General features: G+C 42.1%; 1 protein-coding gene across 1 annotated transcript in view; it reads right to left on the bottom strand.

Annotated features, from left to right (window-relative positions):
* The window catches only part of SH3BP5 (SH3 domain binding protein 5), a 51,284-nt gene extending 36,177 nt beyond the window's left edge, over positions 1–15,107 (bottom strand). The window contains exons 1-3 of the mRNA XM_036399594.2: positions 14,973–15,107; positions 12,737–12,799; positions 2,555–2,683 (exon numbers count right to left, since the gene is read on the bottom strand). Of these exons, the coding sequence (XP_036255487.1) occupies positions 2,555–2,683; positions 12,737–12,799; positions 14,973–15,053 (273 nt within the window). The 5' untranslated portion in view covers positions 15,054–15,107. The remainder of the gene's footprint in view (positions 1–2,554; positions 2,684–12,736; positions 12,800–14,972) is intronic.
* Between the last annotated feature and the right edge of the window lie 8,028 nt (positions 15,108–23,135).

The following is a 23,135-nucleotide window of genomic DNA, read 5'->3' as shown; positions in this document are numbered from 1 at the left end:
CTAATGGCTCTAAAATAAGTGTAAAGAAAGGAGGAGGAAGACAATTCTTCACAGGCTAGATGTTATTATTAATTTAAATTTAAAAAATAATAATAATAACAAGCTCTTCCCATTATTTCTTTACAGTTTTGCAAATCAAAGTAAAAAGAGAAATGCAAACTGGCACCTAACCATGTTAATACTCTGGTACATTCCTTCAGTTTCATATTTCCTTACCTATTCACCCCTTCTCCATGCTCTATCACAGTGGATTTGCTCCCAGTTATGTGGAACTTTTCTAGATTAAATTAAAACTAGAAAAACTCTTTAGGCAGATGCTTTACTGATGATTGGCACCAATCTTTCCAATCTCCCAGCTTTCAGATAGATCCATTGTTCAAAGCTTGCATTCCTCTTGGCCCTCACATTTTCCATTTTAAGATGTTATTAGACAAAGGGCAAAAGGGAAACCAGAGACCATCTTCTATCCCTGTCTGCTGAGCAGATACAAAGTGGGAACTCTGTTCCATGACCAGATCCATTAAACAAAATGAAAAAAAGGGAAATTAGTGGTTAGAAGGGCAACTCCTGCTTTAAAATAAAACGCTATCAAGGAATTAAAACACGAATGTGAACGAATGTGAAGCAAATAAACAGATCTGGGATAAATAGCATTTAAATCTAGCTAGTGACAGAATGGATTGGGGAAAAAAAATACTGTTCCCTCTAACAAGCCCTACTGCTGGAGCAGTGATTCTACAAATTTAAGGACCTTCAGGAGCTTGGGTTTCTTAGTGGTCTTGCAAAGTACCTTTGAACCAGAATGACTGAATGGGTTTTAGGGGTAGCAGAGACATAACAATATAAAATTCCATTTCCAGAACATAAACTGCTGCCAGCTTCAGGACAGAGGGCAAAGTTCGCTGCTCTGAGTTTGTGATGTTACAAACCTCAAAGTCAATTGATCTTTTGATGGTTTTTTTTTTTGTACTGCAAAGTGTGTGCTTGTACCATTAACTCTTCCAAGTGTAACTCTTGAAGTCCTATGCATGCTGTGCCTTACCCAGCTATTTATAGTAACAGAAGTATAAGATCATGCTCAAGGCAGGGTCACAGTGATTGTTTTTCCAGAGTGCACGTACTAGTTTACACAATCACTAACTTCTGTAGCTCAGCACTGGTTTATCTCTAGCACACCCCATAGCCCTCAAGAGCAGGGTTCCAGAGCACTTATAGATGAGAGGCAGATACTTCAAAGCACAACAAGCAGGGCAGAGTTTACCTCTTTGCCACACTGCTTCTAGTCTGCAGGATTAAGCCTAATACCCCCTACACCTCATCCCCATCACCTGAGACAATGCATCCAGAACAATGCTATGCAATTTAAAGCATCAACACAGTCACATATTACCTTGCATGCCACATCCCATCAACCCAGTTCCTGCTCCACCAGCTTTCAAGGGAATGAAGCTTCCTCATTCCTCCCTTTCCGGTGTGCTGTTCTGAGGACACATTCTCCTCTCTCCCCTTCTCTTACCCTGAGAGTTTACTCTGCCTCCTGGCACACACCGACTCCTCTCATCCCTCTACCTACTTTTATGAACAAAATCCTTCTGCAGTTTTCATGGATTTCACAGATGCCACCCTATCTCTCATTCTCCCCTTGAACACAGTCACATCCCAGCTACCCAGCCACAGATGCCACCCCACACATCCTTCCAGCCAAGCACAGAAGTAGCAGCTCTAAGCAGCTCTTCCTGACTCTTCCTGCCTCAAGAGAAAACAGAAATAGCACCTAGGAACATGCTTCCCTTGGGGAAAAAACCAAAGAGCCTCACCCTCAAAAAACCCTCAAGCCCCACCACCACAAACACCCAGCAGAAGCACTGCCTAAGCCACCACATGCTCAACTCTCAGCAGCTTCTTTCCTAAAATGAGATGCTGCCTGACATGTCACAAGCTTTCTGACTTTCTCTTCATCCAGCAGGTCACACTCTTCCCTCCCCACCTCATGCCTCCCTGAGCTCCACAGGCCTATCAGTAATCAAGCAGTAGTTAGGGCATGGGAAGTAAGGCCCTGATGACAGAGAAAGCCAAGCTCAGCTTGTCCCCAAACCAAAACACTTTAGAGACACATTTAGCACATTCCTACTTCAGCACAACCCAATCAGCACCAAACCCTGCCCCACTCCAGCCTTTTTCCCTGCAGCTTCCAGCTGCAGCCATTTAGCTGCTGAGCATTTTGCTCTAAGAAGAAAAAACACACACACAATGTCTACACTGTATTTTCAAATAAGTACAACTACTGATAGGAGAGAGCTCTGAAAGGCCATTTATTATGAGAGAAGAGAGCTAGTCTTTTTGCTATTGTGTCTGCTGTAGCTGTTCTGGGTTTGAAGGGCATGTGCAGCTGTGGCTGTGAAGAAATCCATTTTGCTATTGATTCCCATGGCTGACATGCAACTGAAGATGTAGCCCAGTGTCAGCCAAGTGCATGTGCCTAGGATGTTATTAATAGCAGGAAAGCAACACCATCAGTGTGTGCCCTCCAGCTTATAAGGCAGAAAGCTCTTACCTGCCTGGCCACCCTCCGAGCTTCCCAGTAAGGTTTAGAGTCTTCTACAGCTTTTCCAATCTTCTTGACCAGCTCATCCAGTTTTACTGTGGCCTCGACCAGCACAGAGCGGAACTTCTGGCGTGCATCCTTCAAAACGTTGCAGGAAGGAAAGAAAGGACAAAGGCAGATTAGAGCTTTAAAACTTACTTCTACCTCTTTGTTCCTACCTTCAGGTTCCTCTTTAGATTCACACAGGAGTTGACGCATTCAGAACAATTACTGGCATTTGGATTAAGGCAGAATTTTTCAGCAGGGATCCCTGGAATCCAGAGCCAAATCCTAAAGCCGGCATCCTGGACACCAAATCTTTGTCTTTCAGTGACAGCTTTTACATAAAGCCTACAACAGCCTGCTCTAGATGTTACCTCTGGCAGGGTTTCTCAGAGAGGAATTGTTTGTAAATTACTCACTCTGTGAGGAGGCAAACAGCAGTGTAACAAACTCTGAGAGGGACTTCAATGGCAAAGACATCTCACATACATAACGCTAGAATGGTGCTAGCAGGCAGGCCAAACCCCCACAGCAGGCTGGCACATCAGCTGGAACTGGCACAGAAAACCCATCTTTTCAGCTGTGGTTTCTATCAATGGAGAAGGGCACCTACATTCCACTTCACTGCTAATATTTTCTATATTTAAAAAACCCAGCCACTTCCAAACAGGATGAGTTGTGCTCCTTACATGATTAGCTAAAGCAATTAAAATATTTTCTCTGCTCCACTGAAATTTCCACACATGTAAGCAAAGTGATTCTGATTTCAATCTCAGAATCCACTACAGACTCTAAATATATGAAATTATTGCAGATTGATGCAAATTCAGGCTGGGACCTGGCCCAGGATTTAAGGAGATGAAGAGGAAGGGTCATGTGAGCTCTCAACAAGGCTTGTAACTCTAATTAGAGTGCAACATTTATGCAGGCTGCTGGAGTGACATGTTGATAATCAGGAAGCAGCTGGCTTCAAGAAGTGCCCTAATTCAGGAGGGTTTTGTCATTATTGTTGACAATTTCTGGAATGCAAAACTGCTTATTCACTGGAAGATTTAAAATACATTGCAAGCTGCCACTATGCTCTCAGAAGTGGGAAAAAAAAAGCAACAATACATCAGTTTTTGCAGAAAAAGCAATATACTTCCGTAAAAGCTTCTTTGCTTCCTTTTTAGTGTTATGTAAAACCTGAACCAGCATCAGCATTATCTTAGTCCGGGCCAAATAGCTTTAGATTCTCAAGGTACTCCAATTTATTCTAAGGAATTATTTAAATGGGTAACAAGGTCAAAAATGGAGAATTAAATGGACATTAACTTATTATTTCATTAACTCAAATCCAGTCAATAATCTCATTTCTCAGTGAAAGTCTGAAATGTATCATTTAAACAATATTTATTGAGTCAATGATTTTCTCAGTGAGAAGAATTTGAATATTTCCAATTAAGTTACTGGACCATACATGGTTCACTGCTCAAAATGAGTTTCATAAGTAACTGAAAAAAGACTCCAAGCATGATGACTATATTGCAAGAAAAATAATAAGTACTGAAGTATATTTAACAAAGAGAAAAATTCTTTGCAGGTGTAGGAACAGAATTAAAAGCTCATTTCTAAATGAATGAGCCAGAAGATTTCTTTTCACTCTCTTTGTGAAAGCTGCCTTTAAGGATATTAGTTAGGCAAAATAGTTTAAGTAAAAAAATCCCTATGCAGTGATTCATCCAAAAGTTCAGTTCCCATGTTTGTAAGATCACTTGGAACAAAGAAACCATCACTACAAATCTGTGCTTGGAGACCTACCCTAAATTTACTCATGTAATAATTATACACAGTCTTATCCCATAGGAAAAAGATGACTAGTCCCCACTTGGAGTTTAAAAATACAAAACAAAAGAAAACAAAGGACACTAAGAACAAAGCAGTCAAATTAACAGCAACTTCTGTACCCATTCATCTCCCTTTAACTCTGAAGCATATACAAATTACTGAACTCCAAGTGCTCCTCTAACTGGTGCCTGAAGCACAGGTCTTACAAATGGTGAAACAGACATTTGCCCATGAGCAAACTCCACTCCACAAAGTGGTTAGTTACACAGAATAGGAAGCTTCAGCTGAAGAACACACTGGTGTGAAATCCCAGTTTATCATTTTCCTCCAAAGATGACTGGTTCTTCTTTTAAGGCTTACTTTAGGTCTGACCACCTCATTCTTGCAGCGAAGAACCATAATGAAAACCGAAACACCCCGGAACTTTGTATCACCCATCACAACTTATTTTAGTGACATTTATTCTCAGGCTCCTGGCTGCCAGGAACACAAGCCTGCAGGCTCCAACGCCTTCTGCACGACAGAACAAGCAGATGCTCAATTCTCTGCTGGTATTAGTTCCCCACCAAAGGCTTCCAGCCATCCCCTTCAGACCCAGCAGCAGGATGCCGAGGTCTCTGAGGTGGGATGCCAAACCCATGCCCTCTGCAGCCCTACTGACACCACTTTAGCACTCCACCAGCCCCAACTACACTACAAAAGCAAATGTGTGTGCTCCTGTGGGAACCCAGTGCCTTCCCACCACCCAGCCTCCTCAACCAAACTGACCCGGCTCTCCTGGCCATGCCTCTGACCTGGGAGCTACGGCAGCTCCTCCTGAGAGCAGGGTCACAGCTGCCTCCTGCAAACACCCAGCCACACTCCTGGTCCAGGGTGTGGGCCCTGCCACGTGCTGACAGAGCACCTGCAAAAGACATTCACCCCTGGGACAGCACAGAACTCCCCTGGCAGGTAACCCTGGGGAAGTCTGAGTGAGAACTACAGGTGCAGCAGTTATTTTATGCTTCATGTGAAAACGGGGAGGTCAGAAGCACCAAGGCAATTGCACCAGCCAGCAGGACTGGGCTTGCACTTACTCCTTATGGGACATGAGAAGCACATCTGTTGCTCACGGAAATGAATGGGCCTATGCTCAAGGCAGTAACTTGGGAACTGATTTAATTCACTACTTTTTATGTCTGGCTTCCCATGTTACTGTTAATGAGACACTTCAACCCACATGTGAAGTGGTTCAAAGCTATAAATCCTCTTAACATTGTTTTCTGTAAGGACACTCACATCAAGAACTTAGAGGCTCAGAACAGCACATCACTGCAGCTCATTTGTGGTCCCCAGCACAGGGTAAGTCCTACATCCATGTTAGAAAGACAACCACAACGTTTTCAGGCTACTTATCAAACCCTCTGGTGTGACTTGCCCCTCCAAACAAGTGTTACTATTTAACTGCCGAACTCTTGCTTCATTTAGACCTTTATCTTGCACACACAGATAACAGAGAAAGGAAAATATGTCAATTCCTGCTACTTGCTGTCGTGAGCAAAACCAAGACAGTGCAGCATATGCCATAGAAATTTTCAAGCACAGTCTTCAATCTCCAGTTTCTGTATTTCAGTTTCTTGAAAGATAACTCATTCCAGCAGAAATGCTATTCATTGATAACAGCAGCCTTAGGTGACATGTGAGTCACGCTCACCATTTCTGGGTGAGTTTTTATGTTTTGGGGTTTTTTTCTTTTTTAAAAACACATTTTGTTTTTTTCATCACTGCACTGAATGCATACACAGACTCTAACAGAAGCAATGCAACTGACACCAGACATCTCAAACACCCTGACATTTTTAAAGTGTGTTTTTCCCCTCTACTCATTCCTAATCTTATGTGATCATTTTTAAGAACACCTTGCTTCTGATTTCAGAAATAGAAAGGTGACATTGAAAATGTTAGCCAGTCAGCTTTCAATGTTTTTTTCCCCTCCTATTTGCTCAAATGAGATGATGATAAACCTTTTACAAGCTGGACAAAAGCCGATTAAGGCATTTATCCTCAATGTGTGTTGCAAGGTAAAAAAAAAAAAAAAAAAAGTAGCAGGAGAAGCTTCTTACTTTAATTACAGCCTTGACAAGTAGACTCTCACTAGCTAGGTGTTTGTCATACACACACTATAGCAGGCAGAGCACTTAGTGTAGCACGTGGACAGCTGCAGTTTACATTTCAACATCTTGTTCTATGGCTGCAAGAGCTCCATGCTCATCAGCTTTCTTTCTGGAAATCCTTAGCACTTTTCTTTCAAAAGAGATTTCACTAGCACTGTCTTAAGGAGCATGCCAGACCTCTACCCCATATATGGTTTTGCTGCAATAGTTCATTATTAAAAGCCGACTTTGTTTTGCAGCTTTTTGATACTGCACCAGAAAGAGGGACCACACTTAAGGACAGGTCATCCTTACGGCAGCATTTTGAAGATCCATTCTCAAATGTGGGGAAAAAACTGAAAAACTAAAATACAATTTTCAACCTGTACTGCACCTGTCAGAGGAAAAAAGCATGCCTGTTTTCCTCACTCATGAGTGATGGTGATGAGCTGGTGTTAGATGCCAGATGACAAGTAAATAACTATTTCTGCCCATCAAACTAAACATGTATTTTCAAACAATTTTATTTTTAAAATGAGCTTTACATATCAACCATGTCTGAATCATCCTAGTACCAAGCACATCTAAATTTCATTTACAGAGGTTGTCTCATGACTGTTCTGCCTGTCTGGTGTGCAAAACCTCTGGCAAGCATGGGAGGTGCATGGAAATGGAATTGCTGGCTGAGAGACAGCCTTCATCTATTTCCAAGAGGCTGACAAGATCCATACCCATCTCCTCTGCTACAAAGACCTACCAGCTGCAAAAGCTCATCTCCAAGCTAAACCAGCATCAGCATCATACATCCACGCCAAACAGATGCACAAGGTGTGCTCAGAAACCCACCTTCAAGCATCAAACCAGTTAAAGACACTTTAAATGTCTCTTTGGTACCTGAGCAGTTCAAGTAAGCCAGACTGGCAACCAAATCATAAAAACAAAGTGCAAGGAAGGGGGAAAGCAGTATCTCCATTTTTAAGGGATAAGAAAAGCCTTCCCTTTGGTTTTTTTTAGGCAGCTACTAATTTGCCATCTAAGAACAATTAAAAAATCAGTACCTGAATGTTGCTCTAACCTCCTGCTTGCAGACAGTTACAAACTGAGACTACTAATACTTTTTACTACAAATGTTTTTAATTCTCTTCGAAGGAGAGAGAAGAAAGCAGGCATGGAAGGGTACTGGGTGCTCCTCCCAAAGCAAGATTTCTCCACCTAACCCTTCCTCTCTCAGGCTGGAAACCCATCTGTACGTCAAGAACATGAATCAAGTAAAGCCCTTTGACTCACTTGGTTGACAAAATCTTTCCAGAGCCACAGCAGAGGAAGAAGCCTTCCTTTACTCATCCTTGGATGAAAGCAGAAGGCAAAACAACAAGGAATTCACACACAGGAGCCATTTCCTATGGAAGCAAGTAGATCATAAAGAAATGTGGAAAGATTTGTCCTGATAGTGCTGGACAAATCCATCACACATGTACATCCTCCTCCCAAAGCCAGCAGGAACACCAGGCAGTGAGCTGCTTTGCCTTTATCTCTGCATTCTTTTGTGGACACTGGAAAATGCTGCATAGGGATACTGATAAGGTGGCAGATGTTTCCACAGATAGATGTTTCCTCAAGCCAAGCAGGCATGCTCAGAATGAGATTCCAGACACTGAGAGGTCATTTTTCTAAAATCTGAAAGATAGAGGATTTTTTTTTATCTGCTTACATGTTTTATGTGTGACAGGGTCAACAGCTCAAGTTTTTTTCCTAAAACCAAGTATTTTAGTGAAGAAGTAAGAAACAATTCTAAATAACTGGTGAATATCTGCCTGCCAGTGGGAAGTAGAGAATTAATTCCTTGTTTTGCTTTGCTTGTGTGTGCAGCTTTTGCTTTACTTAACTGCCTTTATCTCAACCCACGGGTTTTCTCACGTCTACTCTTCTAGTTCTCTCTCCTGCCCCACAGGCAGGGAGGGAGCAAGGGGCTGTGTCATACTTAGCAGCCAGCTGGGGTTAAACCATGACAAAAAGTCCTTCCCCTTCTGAGAGGGGCTCAACTGCTGACAAGGCTCACCAGTGAAAGAGCACCACAGCTACCCCTTCCCTTATATCCAACAACCACCCTGGGTGACCTTTATGATAAGCCCAGGACTAAAGTGTAGCAAATCAGGACTAGAAGATCTAGGCAAGCACACAAGAAGGATCCCAGCCAGGCCCTCTGATAAGGGCATGGCTGAAAGCAGCACTGTTCAGCTCCAGTTTTCCTGTGCAGTATCTCCCATGAACAAACACTGGCAAGCTTGTAGCTCCAGCAACACAAAAAACTCTCTCTAACAAAAACCACATTTGGGATAGCTGGGATTCCAGTGGTAACTTTAATGGTATGTGCTGCATTTCCCCTCCCCACAAGGCTGCCAGAGGGTCCCCGGGTTAATTTGTTACAGCTGAGTTGTACTTTCAGTGCCAGTCCAAGCCCTCTGTGAGCTGGCTGGACAGACAAATCCTGCACATTTGTTAAGGACATTCAAGCTCCTGATGCGAGTTCAGATGGAGATGCACTTCCAATAAACAGGAAAAAACCTCTTGCATTTGGCCAAAACACACTTGTATCTCGCCTGCAAGACGTTTCCCCCAGCCCTTCACAGACACTTCAAACATAAACAGGGACATTAGCGAAGCCAAGTGTTAAATCCCTCAGAGAACCCTTATCACCCTTCTGCTGTGTCAGTAATGCTCAGTGTTGCACTTAGGATGAGCAGCATTATGGATTTTAAATCAAGTCTAATCAAAGATTCATTAACAGGCAATACATTAACGCAACATATAACTACGAGCCACTCGGTGCCCTTCAGCAGCTCTGCAGCTCCTGAACAGGCAGTGAGTGTCAGCAGGTCAGGGTGTTTCTTCAGGGCTTAATAGGATAGGTCAAAAGAGCAAAAAATGAGTAATTCTTCCAAGTGAAAGAATATATGCATCCAACTTCAATGTATCTGCTCAAGTCATGCCATGCATGTATATCCAGTGCTCTCACAGGCGGTATGGGTGCAGAACTTATTTTAAAAGATTAAAAAAACCCAGGCTGTTCAACTTAAAAACAGGTCATACAGCAGTTTCAGTGCAGAACTTAAAGAAGTGGCAGGCTGGTCAACTGAAAACAGAATTCCCCATTTTATCACCTCTGTAAGCAGTAGACATCAGTATTTTCTACATTGCCCAAACAAGGACATTCCTGTGGCTACACCAGGCCAGGCCAGTGCAGCCTCAAAATCCTAGAAGCCTCCACTGAATTCAGCCCCATAACATTTTCCACTGGGTAACACAGCATTATTACTTCCATTCTGCAGAAGCAGACCTGAGGCACAGCAAGAACAGAAACATGGGTTTAGAAAGATTTAACAGCTTTTTTTTTCCAGTTAATGGGAACTGGAGACAGCCAGCATTCTCATTTAGAGCAACGCATGCAAAGCTACATACAGGAAGTCCAGAAAAGTCTTGCAGAATTCAGATGCCATAAGGTTACCCTTCCTGCTTATCAGACAGTACATCAAGTCACAAAAACATGGGTGTCTTTTTCTGAACTTCCTTCAAAGAAATATACCTTCTACTCAAACACTCCCATTGCTTTTCCAGATTATTCTGGGAAAAAAATCAACAGTGGGAATCTATGGACCACAAAGTAACATTACAGGAAGCTGGTCGTCAGCAACTTGTGCTCGAAATAATGTAATGATACATCTATGTTCCCATTAAAGATATTGGAAAGATAAGAAATTATACTAGCAAAACAGGATAAATATAACTCCATTGTCTGGTTAAAAAACACCCACACACATCTTTCTTCCAATGAAATATAGCAGGAACACCACAAACTAGGAAGGGGCAGCAAGAGGGACCCAAAGCAGCTAATAAGAGGCAAAAGTGCAAATCTTCAAAGGGAAACTCAGCATGGCTCTCCTAGAAGCCCACATTTTCAACAGCATTCATGGATTTTGGAAGCCTTTGAAGCAGAATGATCCCAATTCCAAACTCCTCCTTCCAAACTTTCCTATAAGGCTGCTTGGCAAATCTTTCTTTTCTTGTGCTGAGTATGAATGCAGAGATTTTCGGCTAACCACAAGTGTTGGGTGTGGTGGGATTTTTTATTCCTTTCCCCTAAAAAGGTTTTAAGTCCATTTAAAATGCATTTATCAACCTGTATATAAATTAAGCCTTGCTTACATCATCCAACTGCATTTATCGATGATATTTAAGCAAATAAATGTAATGAAAATCTTTACAGATTAAAAATTATGCAGTTGCATGATACCACAAACTGGCATCCATCCAATAATAGGATTTTTGGATGAAAAGCAAAGAGGAAACATTCAAGAAAGCATCCTCTTGGTGGTATTTCACCTTAATGCCATCAAAAACTGCTTACAGTAGGTACTACAGACAGATCTGCAGTAAACACTTAATGGCAAAGTGCAGAGAATGATTATATGATTTTCTACCTATCTAACACCTGCTATTTACCAGGCTGAGTAAGCAACAATGTAAGACCAAGCTAATGTGGAAATTCTGCTCCTTTATTTACAGTTATATTTCCAGGAGCCTTTCAGCCTCTACAGCTCAGCATGTGCCACACACACAGTAGCTACAAATCTGCAGGCTCCACAAACACTTGATCACATGAATAATTTTAATCAAGCAGCAAAATCCCATCTTAAAGTCACTGGGATTTATTTCACGAGGATGCCTTTGCATTATTATTACTATTCCATCTGCTTCATAATATGTCCTCAGTGCAAGGTTATGACAAAATTAATGAAATCCAGGCAACTATCCATAACACCATCTTTCAATTTCAGTACCTCGGCATGCAATAAGGAGACTGAAAAGATACGTATGATAATTTTTTTCAATATATCTATATAAAGATTCCTGAAGTCCATTTAATTGCCACTGTTGCAGACTAGAATACTGATTTTTAAAGTTCACTCATAAAATTTAAATCATGCTAGTGACACTGAACAGTTCTCACAGCAAAAATACTGTTTCATTATGCATAGCAAATAGTTCCCCATTTAACTAAGCTTATTAACCAATGAATTCATAATCTACACACCACAATGACAGAATATGCAAACAAGTGGAGATAAGAAAAAAGCTACAAGACAAGGCTTGTCCAAAGATCATAACTCCATTTTCTGTTCAGTGCTTTCAGTGGATACTCCAGTATTTTAAAATTCTACCAAGAACCACCCCATGCTTGAGGTATCCATCTCATGAAAAGACATACAAGAGGAAAAAAAATTAAAAAGAAACAAACAAACAAACAAACCATACTTTGATATTTTGAAGGTACAGACAGAAATCTACAGATGTACTTTTATAGTATGTTCCTCACTGCAATATCAGAATGTTTTAATACAGTATTCAAGACTTTGTAATGATATCAAAATTATTTAGAATGTAAAGTCATATTTTATGCCAGTTTTTCTTTAGCAGCATGTTTATCCTATATTTTCATTGCGTTTATCTTCTTTGTTTTGCAAACAAAAGAAAATTCAGACACACACAAGATAGTTTGTTTTGCTTCACTATTAAATCAATAATGCTGATCCTTCCAGAATAACTACCAAGTAGATGAAGCTCAAATTTGGGGATTTAGAAACAATTTCTTCAGAACTTGCTTTAGATTCTTAAGTATCCCTGAAAATCTCTCTGTATAACCAGGAAGTCTTATTTTCCAACTTTCCTTCATCACCTTCCTTGCTCAGGAAGTGATGACAAAAAAGGCAAAGATAACAATCTAAAAAAACCCCAAAGAGCCACCAAAGAGAAGATCCTGGCAGACAGCTGTACGGCAAAAACCTCTTAACCAAATAACTTTCCCTGTCTATAATCAACAAATGCAAAACAGTGACTTGTAAAAATAAAACTTGTCTAAGCTTAGTGTCAAAACCTAAAAATAGGTTCTGGCAGTGGTTGTGTGTGAGGTTCTCCACACAGGGTTTTTATACTGTCAACATACCTCTACCTTTTCCCTTTCTATTTAGCTGTTAGGTCAATTCATACCTTTAAAAACATCATCACCAGACTCTTGCTGCAAAATTACGATTCAGGATGCACAAATTCAGAAGGCAACGTACTCAAAAACACTGTACTTTTGCTCACAAAATCCAACATGCACAAAAGGAAAATGCAAGGATAGATTCTGTACCTCCAGCTCCGTCTCTCTGCGATTGATATCATCTGTAGATTGATTCAATTTTTCTAGCTCCCCCTAGAAGGAAAGAAAGTCAGATACATAGTAAGAAATCAGGGAAAAAAACATGTCTGAGAAGGCTCATTCAGCATCCCCACTGAAAGCTCACAAGGGCTGCAGCTAATGAGTTTAGTGAAAAGAGGAAACCTTGAGATGCCCAGCTTAACTTTGCCACTGGTCTTCTACTTAGCTACTTAAAAGAAAAAATAATCAGAGAAGCTCTATAGTTTTATGTACAGGCAACACATTTCCTATTCTGGTTACTTCTTCATTATTACAAATAAACACAAGGTACAGTAAGCTCTGTCTCATTAATCAATATAGTCAATATCAGCGAGGTACTTGACAGACAGACACACCCACCCCAGAAGATTAGCAAAGTTTGTACTATCACAGGAGACACGCAGTGAAAGGACAGAGCTGATAAGAAACACATCTTGCTGCATGAGAAGTATTTTAGTTTGGATTTTGGCAAACCATTTCTTAACCCAAGTCCAGTCCATGGGACATACAATTATGTTAACATAATTTGCCTTCCTGACAACATTTTGATCCCTTAACAGCAGAAACAAAGGTGTTAAATCCCTTGAATAAATATGTAGTAGAAGTGGCATTGGCATGAATGAAGTTACTGTAAAAATAAAGCTCATTCTTACTGACTTTCTTGCCTCAAAAAGCAACCCTCAGGAGGAGATGTGGTAGCTTTCTTTATCTGGGCAACATGATTATAAGATTTTTAACAGGAGTGTTCTCCAATTTAAACATTATTTAATTGTCAACCAATGTAACAGAACACGCCTGGAAATGTTTTGCTGTACAAACCAAACGTTGTAAATTGATTGTCACTTGAGCAGCTTCCCACTGGACTACACGAATGACTCTGGTTACAACCAGAAAGGAATTCATTACAACAGTTTAGCTCTCTTATCCTCAGCGGTCAGATTTCGTTTCCTAGTCCTAGGACTTGGAAAACACCTACTTGGGTATCCATGTTGTCTGAAACAAACACTCATCCAAAAATTACCTAATTGTCTCTTACTGTAAGGCTCAAAACCTCATGGCTCTCACGGATGCAGACACAGCAGCTTGTTTTTCAAACCAAACAAAAAACTGAACAAAAACAATTGTTTTGCCAACAGTTCACAAATCGTATACGTGGAAACGAGTAGCAAGCTGAAGAACCTAAGGCCAAAATTAGACCAATAGATGCCAATCAAGCCTAGCCTCTTAAAATCAGGGCAGTACCAGGCTAACTTTTGGCTGAGGGCCTCGCTCTGTGTAACCATGTTTTGGGAATTTTGCAATGGCTCTGCACAGCCCTGGAAAACAAAATGCTCACGATGGAGAAAAGAATGACAATTACAGCGAGCAGGGACCTACGCCAAGGATCCTCTCAGCATTGTACACACGTGTTATATTCATTCATGACAAACAGTACCAGCAATGCTGGAGGCAAAAGCCATAAATCTGCAGAGACCTAAAAATACATTTCATTTCGGGGACCACAGCGTGCTGCAAGTTTGCACCGTGCTATTGGTCGAGACACGATTTTGGGGAGAAAAGCTTTGTTAGAAACCATGCAAGAATAAAAACCATTGCAGAAGGCATTCACTGAGAGGAAGCACCATATTCCACTAAAGCTGCTTTTTACAAGAAACAAAAAAATACGGATAAAAATAATGAGACAAAATTTTAACCCCACATTTTCCCGCATTTATGAATTTCTAAGCACCAGCCCCGCTCCACGAGCAAGGTCACGCTGTCATGGTCAAAACTAAAAAGGGGAGGGGGGGATTTCAGCAGCAGGAGGAGGAGAAGGAGGGACGCCCAAAAGAGCCGGGCGCGGAGCGATGCCCGGGGTAACAAAGGGCTGGGGCGCTCCGGGGGCGCTTCCCCGCTCCCGGCGGGCGCCGAGACACCCGGGAAAAAAAAATATAAAAATAAAAATATATATACGCACATATGTGTGTATGTATTGACGTATGCGTGAGCATATGTATGTGTATATATATATATATGTATATATATGTATGTATGCACATACGCAGCAAAAGCAATGAAATAAAAGGCAACCATTATTACATACATTACATTACATTGCTTCATACAGCCGTAACACACATATTGAAACGAACTTAAGGAAACGCAGCCGCCCCTCGGCAGGCAGGCAGGCAGGCAGGCAGGCCCTCACCTGGATGCGGGGATCCACCTCCTCGTCCTCGGGCCGCGCTGGTTCCTCGGCGGGGCGGCCCCGCCGGCCCCCCGGCTCCATGGCGGCTCCCGCTCCCGCAGCCGCTGCCGGCGCCTCCCGCTGCCCGCTGCCGCCGCTCCCGGCCCGGCCCGGCCCGGCCCCGCCTCCGGGGGAACCCCTCCCTCCCCACAGCGCCCCCGTCTCTTTGTGCCTTCGCAGCGCAGCCGGCAAAGCAGCGCCAAATTGCGGGGTTTCCTTTTTTTTCCCCCTTCTTTTTCTTTTTTTTCTTTTAACGCTGCCTCACGCCCCGTTTTTTTTTTCTGGCCTGCTCATTCCTGGGTCCCCCCCGCAAGGGCGCTGCGTGAAAGCAGGATGAGTAGTTCCAGGTGCAGGGAAACGCTAAGGACACCTTGCTGGCTTTTTTAATTTATTTTTTTTCTGCCCCTCCTTCTTTTCTTCTTTCCTCTTTTTCAAGCTCTGCTGGAGGCTGACATGCCCATGGAGAGAAAGAAAAAAATTTAAAAGGGAGAAAGGGAAAAGAGAAAAATACTAACGGCACTTTCAACAAGCTTGAAAATTCAAATGAACCCCAGATTTCTATTGTGTGGCAGCTAAGCGGGCAACTATTGTACCTACTGCATGCAGTAGAAAAAGACATACTGAAGACACATCCTTTTGTTGTCAGTAAAAAGGAACTTTGTACAAGAAATATGTACGTGCATGGCCCATGTCTAGCAGAGCACTTCAGATTAGTGTCTCCCTAATCATAGGGGTGGATAACAAGTAATTTTGAACAAATGAGGAATATATTTCCACCTTTGAAGTATCACTATTAATTTAACCCCATTTTTTTTTGTTTGAAAAATCACCAAAAGATAGTAAAAAAAATTCAAAGTTTAGATGTAGTGAAGAAAGGAGCATCCTTTGTGAGACTGAAGGTGAAAAAGAATCTCATATCTCTTTATAAGATAGAAATAAGAGGGAGGTAAAATAAGAAGAGAAAAATTAACATTGCTAAAGTAACTAAGGTTAAAAAGGAGGCAAAAGAAAAGCAGTCAAGCTCTTCCAAATGCTATAAAGCAACCAAGGGGAAAAAAACAAAATATGGGAAGAGAGTGACATAAACATTTGAAAATAGTACAAACATGCAAAGTGACACCAACAAACTAAAATAATCAAGGAACAGAGGAGGTGTTGCAAAAACGCAGATGGGTTGTTTGCAACATCTTCACTGCTCACAGCAGAAAAAAATCATGTTAAGGGGGGGAGAAAAATAAAAACAAACCAAAAACCAAATTAGCCAAAGCCAAGTGTTTGCTCTTACTGCTGTCTGTTAAGGGATTCCAGTGTGTACACACAGCCAGAGGTTCCCAGGACCTTGGCGTTTCTTTTCCCTAGTGTGCTGTGGCTCATGCCAAGCTCATTTAACTGCAGTGGTCAAATATCCAACACTCCCATCATCCTAAAACAGCACAGAAAACACAAAGCTGCACATGGAAGACTTAGTGTGGACAGTCCTGCTGTTATCACTTTGATTTCTAAAAAACAAGACCATGTAAAAGATTCACTCCAGCCATGCCCTGTTCCTCCAAAACCTGGACAGGCTGACCCATGGCGATGTCACAAAAAGCACTGCCCACTGCTTGGGGTACAGAAGTGCTCCTGCACACAGGTGCTCTCCCAAAGAGATTTGTTATATTTGCACAAAGGACCCTCTTCTTCCATTACCACTGTGACAATCCCTGTAATTGTTGCAGCTCGAAAACATCCAGCCAAACTCTTCAATCTGCCACCATCAAGGCACAGCAAGCTGTCTTCTCCTTAGATTCAGAAAGTTGGGAGAGCTGCCTGCAGAGCTTAGCACTGTGCAAGAGATGGTGTGGATACACAAGCCCCTTTTCCCATGAATCTGAAATCTCTCATAGAGCCCGAGGCCATTGAGATCATTTTATATCAAGCCAATACGTTGGGCAGATCTGGATATAATAAATTCAGTGAAGAAATGCACCTCTGTCATTCCTGCAGACATCACCAAGGCATTAACAGAAAAGTAGCCTGAAGGAAAAGATTTGACAGAACAATGAAAGGGAGACTATTCAGTACAATAAAGATCAATAAGAGACTCAAGGCTATTATTTACATGTTCATTTTCTTCTCTTTGCCATGGAATGGGTTTTGCTGAAGCTGCTGTCCTGTGCAAAGGGCAGCAGGACCCGAGAAATACCCAAGGAACAAACCTGTGTCTCACACATGGGCATGGTCTCCACGGGTTTGTTGGTGACACCAAGCTGTGTGGTGAGATTGACAGCTTGGAGGGAAGGGACACCATCTAGAGGGACCTTGACAGGTGTGAGAGGTGGGTCTGGACCAACCTCTTGGAGTTCAACAAGGCCAAGTGCAAGCTGCTGCACCTGGATTGGGGCATCCCAAGCAAAAATACAGGCTGGGTGGAGAATGTACTGAGAGCAGCCCTGAAGAGAAGGACATGAGAGTGTTGGTTGACAAGAAGCTCAACATGATTCAGGAATGTGTGCTTGCAGCCTAAAAATCCAACCACATCCTGGGCTGCTGTCCAGGACAGCTGCATCAAGAGAAGCACGAGCAGCAGCTAAGGGAGGCGATTCTCCCACTATGATCCATTCTGGAACGGCGTATCAGATGAAGTTCTTTACTGTGGGGCTAGTGAGGCACTGGCACAGGTTGCCCAGAGAAGTTATGGATCCCCCATCCCTGGCAGTGTTCAAGGCCAGGCTGGACGGGGCTTTGTGCATCCTGGTCTAATGGAAGCCATTGATTCCCCTGGTTAGAGGATATTTCAGGTCCCTTCCAGCCGAAACCATTCTATGCTCTGCTTAGGTCAATCCTGTGCAAGAAGTGAACTGCAGTAGATGGCATTTGGGTGTTACTTTTGCCAAATCATGAGTGATCTCAGCCCAGTAAATCCCTCCTACACTAACTGTTGAAGGCCAGACTGCTCCCCAGCCCCACCCCACTCCCAAAAAGCCAGTCATGCTGACCTTTTCCTTCCCCCACAGGCCCTACATGCGCCAAGGCGTCTGAGCAAAGCTTGCACAAGGCCTGACCGAGACAGTCTGTACTTTCTCCTGTATCAATATTTCAAAACCCCAGTCCCAAGTATTCAATATTTGAACAAAGCACTCTGAAGTCAAGGCAGGAAGAAACCACTTGCTCTTTCACTAATGGGATTCCAGAGTGGCCACAGTAGAGAATTAATCCAAACTTGTCAGGCTGGGCAGCAACTTAACATGAGCTGTGCTGAAGAGGGTACAGCTCAACTAAAAAGCACAAGGAGAGGTTCTGGTGCAGGAAAAGCCACGATCCAAGCTGCTTCAGCAACCAATTTAAGTGTATCAAGCAACACCTTATATTACAGCAGGCATTTAGGGTGCAAGCTTTATCAGTAACATCATGCCCTGGAACAGAAATCCCTAGGCAAGGGTGATGTTCTGGCTGAGAGTACAGCTACAGCTCTACTTTTGGGGGAAGTTAAGCACATTATCTGGTCCCGTGGAAATCCTCAGTGTACAGGCAAAAGGAAGATTTGGCAAGGGAAAGATTGAAATGTCTGTACTTTGAGGAAGGAATTCAGAGAAGAATTCTCTTCCTCATTCTGGAAGATGGTTTGTAGATTCAGTATTACATTGCTGAATAGCCATTGGGGAACTAGAAGTTGCATTTTAAATAAGATCAGCTGGGAAGAAGTATGCATCAGTGAAGAATTGCCTGAGGAAACATTCTAATGACTATAGTTAATTTAGGGATAAAATTCAAAGGGAATGGATAGAGTAATTTTACATATATTTGATAATGGTAGATTCTGAATGGATTTTAAGGAAGATTTTTTTTTCCAAATCTCATTTTACATTCAAATTTCTGCTCATACTTGCCCTCAAAGCTTGCTTCTGCCCCAGCACTAGAGGCAAGAGCCTAAAACACAAATCAAAAGTTGCATTTCCTTCCTTATAAACATGTATCTTCTCTTTCTGAACATTGATAGCAAATTAAGCAAAGTTCAGGACTAATTAATGCACATTTGATTACTGAAGACACATTTCAGCTCACAGAAATGTTCAAGAAGAAAACAGCCTAAGAGACAGAGTCCTGCTTACAGAATACTGCCCCTCTCCTCACGGGGACTGGAGAAACAGTTCTGCTCTGAGAAATTCTTCTGCTTCCCTTGATGATGGTGCTAGAGGCTAACTTTCAATTGGCTTCAAATGTTGAAGGGCTGTTGTAATTCAATTTTAAATAATTTACCAACAAACGAACACAGAAGTATAAACAGTCCAATTCTAAGGAGTAACACAGTCCCCAAAATACATTTATGAGCATAAAATCTACCATGTAGCTTCTTAGCTGAATTAACCCTGAAGACCAGTTTACTACACTGACTTTTGCAATGTTACACCAGAAATTAGTCTAACTCAGGGAATGTCTCATTTAAACACAGAGCTACCACCTCTATCTTCCAAGATGCAGCAAAGACATTGCTCTGCCAGTGTTCAAATCCAGTATACTTTCCTGGTTTTCCAGAAGTCTACTGCACATGTTGGAAACATTTTTAAACATTAAGTGGGATCTCACCCACAGTTATTGTACATTTGAGATCTGGGCCTCTATCACTTAATCATTTATAGGAGGCTAAGCACAAAATTTTTATGGAAGATATGCACTGCATTTATTGAAGATTTTAAATTTCTGGAATGCATATGCAGGGTATTAAACACAAAGTGGTCAGAATCAAAATTTCCCCCGGCTTATTTCTCAATAAATTTCACGCTTCCATACTCACAGTGGTTGTGGCATGTTTGTGCTCTGCAGTTTAGAAAGCACTAAAAATCAATTATCTCTCCTACACCAATCTGTAAGATGGTATCGCCTTATGAACTTGCACACAAAGAAATATTAATGGAGCTTGAGCATCTGTGGTACAAAAAACTTGTAGATTTCCCCACCTACAAGGAATGTATTTAAAGAAAAGGCTACATTCCAAAATACCCTTTGATTTCACTTCTCTTTAACAAGCACAATTTAAAATTAAAAATAACCTCCAGGCTTCACAGGGCTACAAAGAAAGGAGGCTCATTTTAAAGAGGTACAATCTATTTTCAAGCCACACTAATCTTAGTATCTTCCATAAAAACTAAATACAAAGATTATTAGCAAAATTATCCACTGGGCTATTTTCTATTGTATATACATTTATCTCCCATCATATCATGAGTTACTTTTCTTATTATTTTGAAGGCTGAAATTGATGATGCTTCATACAGAGAGTGTGAGTGCAGTATAGTTTTTTATACACACACATAGACACACTCACATGCACTATGCTATATATATGTGTGTGTGTGTAAAAAAATGCATGACTAACAGCTTGATGGATTTCCCTGCTGGTTCTTATTTCATTGGGAAAGAACCGCCATCATCACAGGAAATTTTCTCCTCCTCCAAGCTGTCCTTTGGCAAGGCTGGTGGTGGTGGAATTTCCCACTGGAAAAAACCATCCATGCAATGACACTACACTTGCAGCAGTCCTGCTGCTCCTCTGGCCACAATGCAGAGTGTGCTGCACTTGCAGATTTAGAAAATAACAGAGTAACATGAGCCTCTTCCTCAGATCTGCTGCTGAATGATAAGGAAGATCTCTTTCACAATGCTTCATACTTGAACAGGGAAAAATCCTAGACTGCACCCTTTTAAGTTGAATATATCCACCTAGGTTCCCAGTCCTGCTATCTGCTTTCCTTGATAAGCAGCCTCACATCAGTTTCAATGGCAGCAGGATCAAATGCAAAGGTGTTAGTCTGTACTCAAAATGAGGCCTTAGACAAGAGGCATTGGCTTGTGAGAGCCAAAATGAGATGCAAGTGCCATCCTCCTCTAGCCAGCCTGGCAATTCACTGAGGCTTTGCAGCGGTGTGGATACATCATTGCTATTCAGTACAAAAACACCCACCCTCCTCCTTTATTCTTTGTACTTAGACATCTATGCAAACCACATCTAAAGCATTTATTTAAAGAACCACCTCTGACTCTCAAATGACGTCAGCCACGTGCAAGAATACATCTCATTTTTTCAGTAGTGAGCTTGATGTTCAGACCAGTTCCATATTTGTGGCTATTTAACTGTATCAGTAGATTTCTCATTGGTAAATTAAAGATAAAATCAATTCACAGGTTTCTTGCCATCAGCCCATGCTCGAATGCAACACTGACAGAAGGCAGGAGTTCCTGTGAAAATGTAAGGACAAACAAGAAACTCCAGGTAGTGAAGCTCCTGTGGCTCTGGTTCAGGGTATTCATGTGTCTGGTGCACTTTCTGTGAGAGAGCCAGGAAGGGCTGCTTAAAGCTGGCAATTTCCACAACCCTTCCCTCATGCAGCATGGCTGCTCTACATGCTTGGCACATTCCAGCTCAGCAGGAGAGGGTCTCCATGTGTCTCCATGTGTCTCCATGTGCCTCCTGGTCACAGGCAATGCTCCTGACAGATGCTTTGTGACACCCGCTCCCTGCCGTGAGTCATCTCCCATGGAGGAAAGGTACCTGGAGTGGGCAGGCTGGAGCACAGCTCTGTGCAAAGGCAACCAGGTGACTGCTGAAGGCTCTCTGACCACAGACTTTGCTTTCTACTAATCTTGTTATCAGGCAGGAAATTCACTCATGTCCTATTTTAAGCTGCTGAACACACAATATCAAATTCTTGAGCTTCTGTCAGAGATCTCAGAGCATTCCTTCAAGCATGAACTATCCAGAGAACCTTTCCCTTTGGATCCCAGCACAAATCCCATTTATTTTACATGCCAATTGATTAATAGAGGGAAGTAGCATAGACATTTCAAGTAAAAGCATGGCCCAGAGGATGAGGGAAGCAAATACCTATTCAAAACTAGCTCCCTGAGTAGACCAGATAGCCACAGGAAGATTTGGGATTTCATTATCATCATGAACAGCTCAAGTGCAAAGAGAAAAGGCAGAATCATGGTCTATATCTAGAGAAAAAAGGAAAAAAAGACAGGGATGGGCAACCAAAGGGTAACTCCTGCCTGTGAGTTGTGAAGGCAGACTGGCAGCCAAGAGGGAGACAGCTGGGAAGCCCAGAGATAGGGACAGACCCTTCCACAGCCAAGTCTCATTAGCAAGATATTAAGAAAGGTCTTTGCACTGCCTATTTGCTTCCTAACCACATTTGACTGCCTATAAACAGTGACGGGAGAAATAGGAAATGTTTTTATACCCTCCTCTATAGTTTCCAGGCTGGTTATAGGCTATTTTACCTTGTGCCAGAAAATATGAAGCCTATGAAGTATCTAGATACAGAAAAATTTGTCAGTTTTGCAAACTGAATTTGATGTGTGCAAGATCCTAAGTGTCCACACTTCAAGTGTGCCCTTCCATATATTTATGTATATAGGAAATTCAAACCTTTAAAATACTTGAATTAAAAATATCTGTCTCAGATTTGTACAAGTGAAATGCTTCCTGTGTACAAAGCCCCTTTTTTTCCCCTCTCCCAGCATTAATAGCTAGATTTTCTGCTCTGGCAGAATCAGACTTTTCAGTGCTTCCTGTTACATTAAAAATGGAATGATTGAGCACATTGTGTGTAGGAGTGAAGCAGAGTCTGTTTTAGCATCCAACTTTATATGTCAGGAGAAGTAGTGATTAACTGTGATCCCTCTCCTGCCTTCTCCATGCCATAACCTCCAGAAGCATGCTGCTGCAGAGCCACATCCCTGCATTTCCATCTTGGTGCCCGAGAGCAGCCTGCAGCAGCAGCACCAAGGCTGTGAAACTAAAGGCAGTCACACAGGGCAGGTTTTGAAACCTCCCTGGCACAACCATGCTGCAGCAGTACCTGACCAAATGCCTCACATCTCCTAGAGCTTAATAAATACTTTGGATTGCAATGCAGATCTCACCTCTGCTCCTCACTCCTCAAGTCTGTCATCTCTACTTCTCCCTCACCATCCAGCTCAGCCTTGTTTATTCCCCAGTCTCAATACCTTCCCCTTCTTTCTACCACTGCAAGTATCATTTAAGCCATTGTTTCCCTCCGTCCTCAATTTGTCTTTATCCTTCTTTTCTCTTTTCCCCTTCTTTCATGTATGAACTGTTACACAGCAATTGCCATTAGCTAT

This window comes from Molothrus ater, chromosome 1, assembly GCF_012460135.2.
Source record: "Molothrus ater isolate BHLD 08-10-18 breed brown headed cowbird chromosome 1, BPBGC_Mater_1.1, whole genome shotgun sequence".
Taxonomy (NCBI): Eukaryota; Metazoa; Chordata; class Aves; order Passeriformes; family Icteridae; genus Molothrus; species Molothrus ater.
Note: the sequence above shows the minus strand (reverse complement) of the source record. Positions and strands in the feature narration are given on the sequence as shown.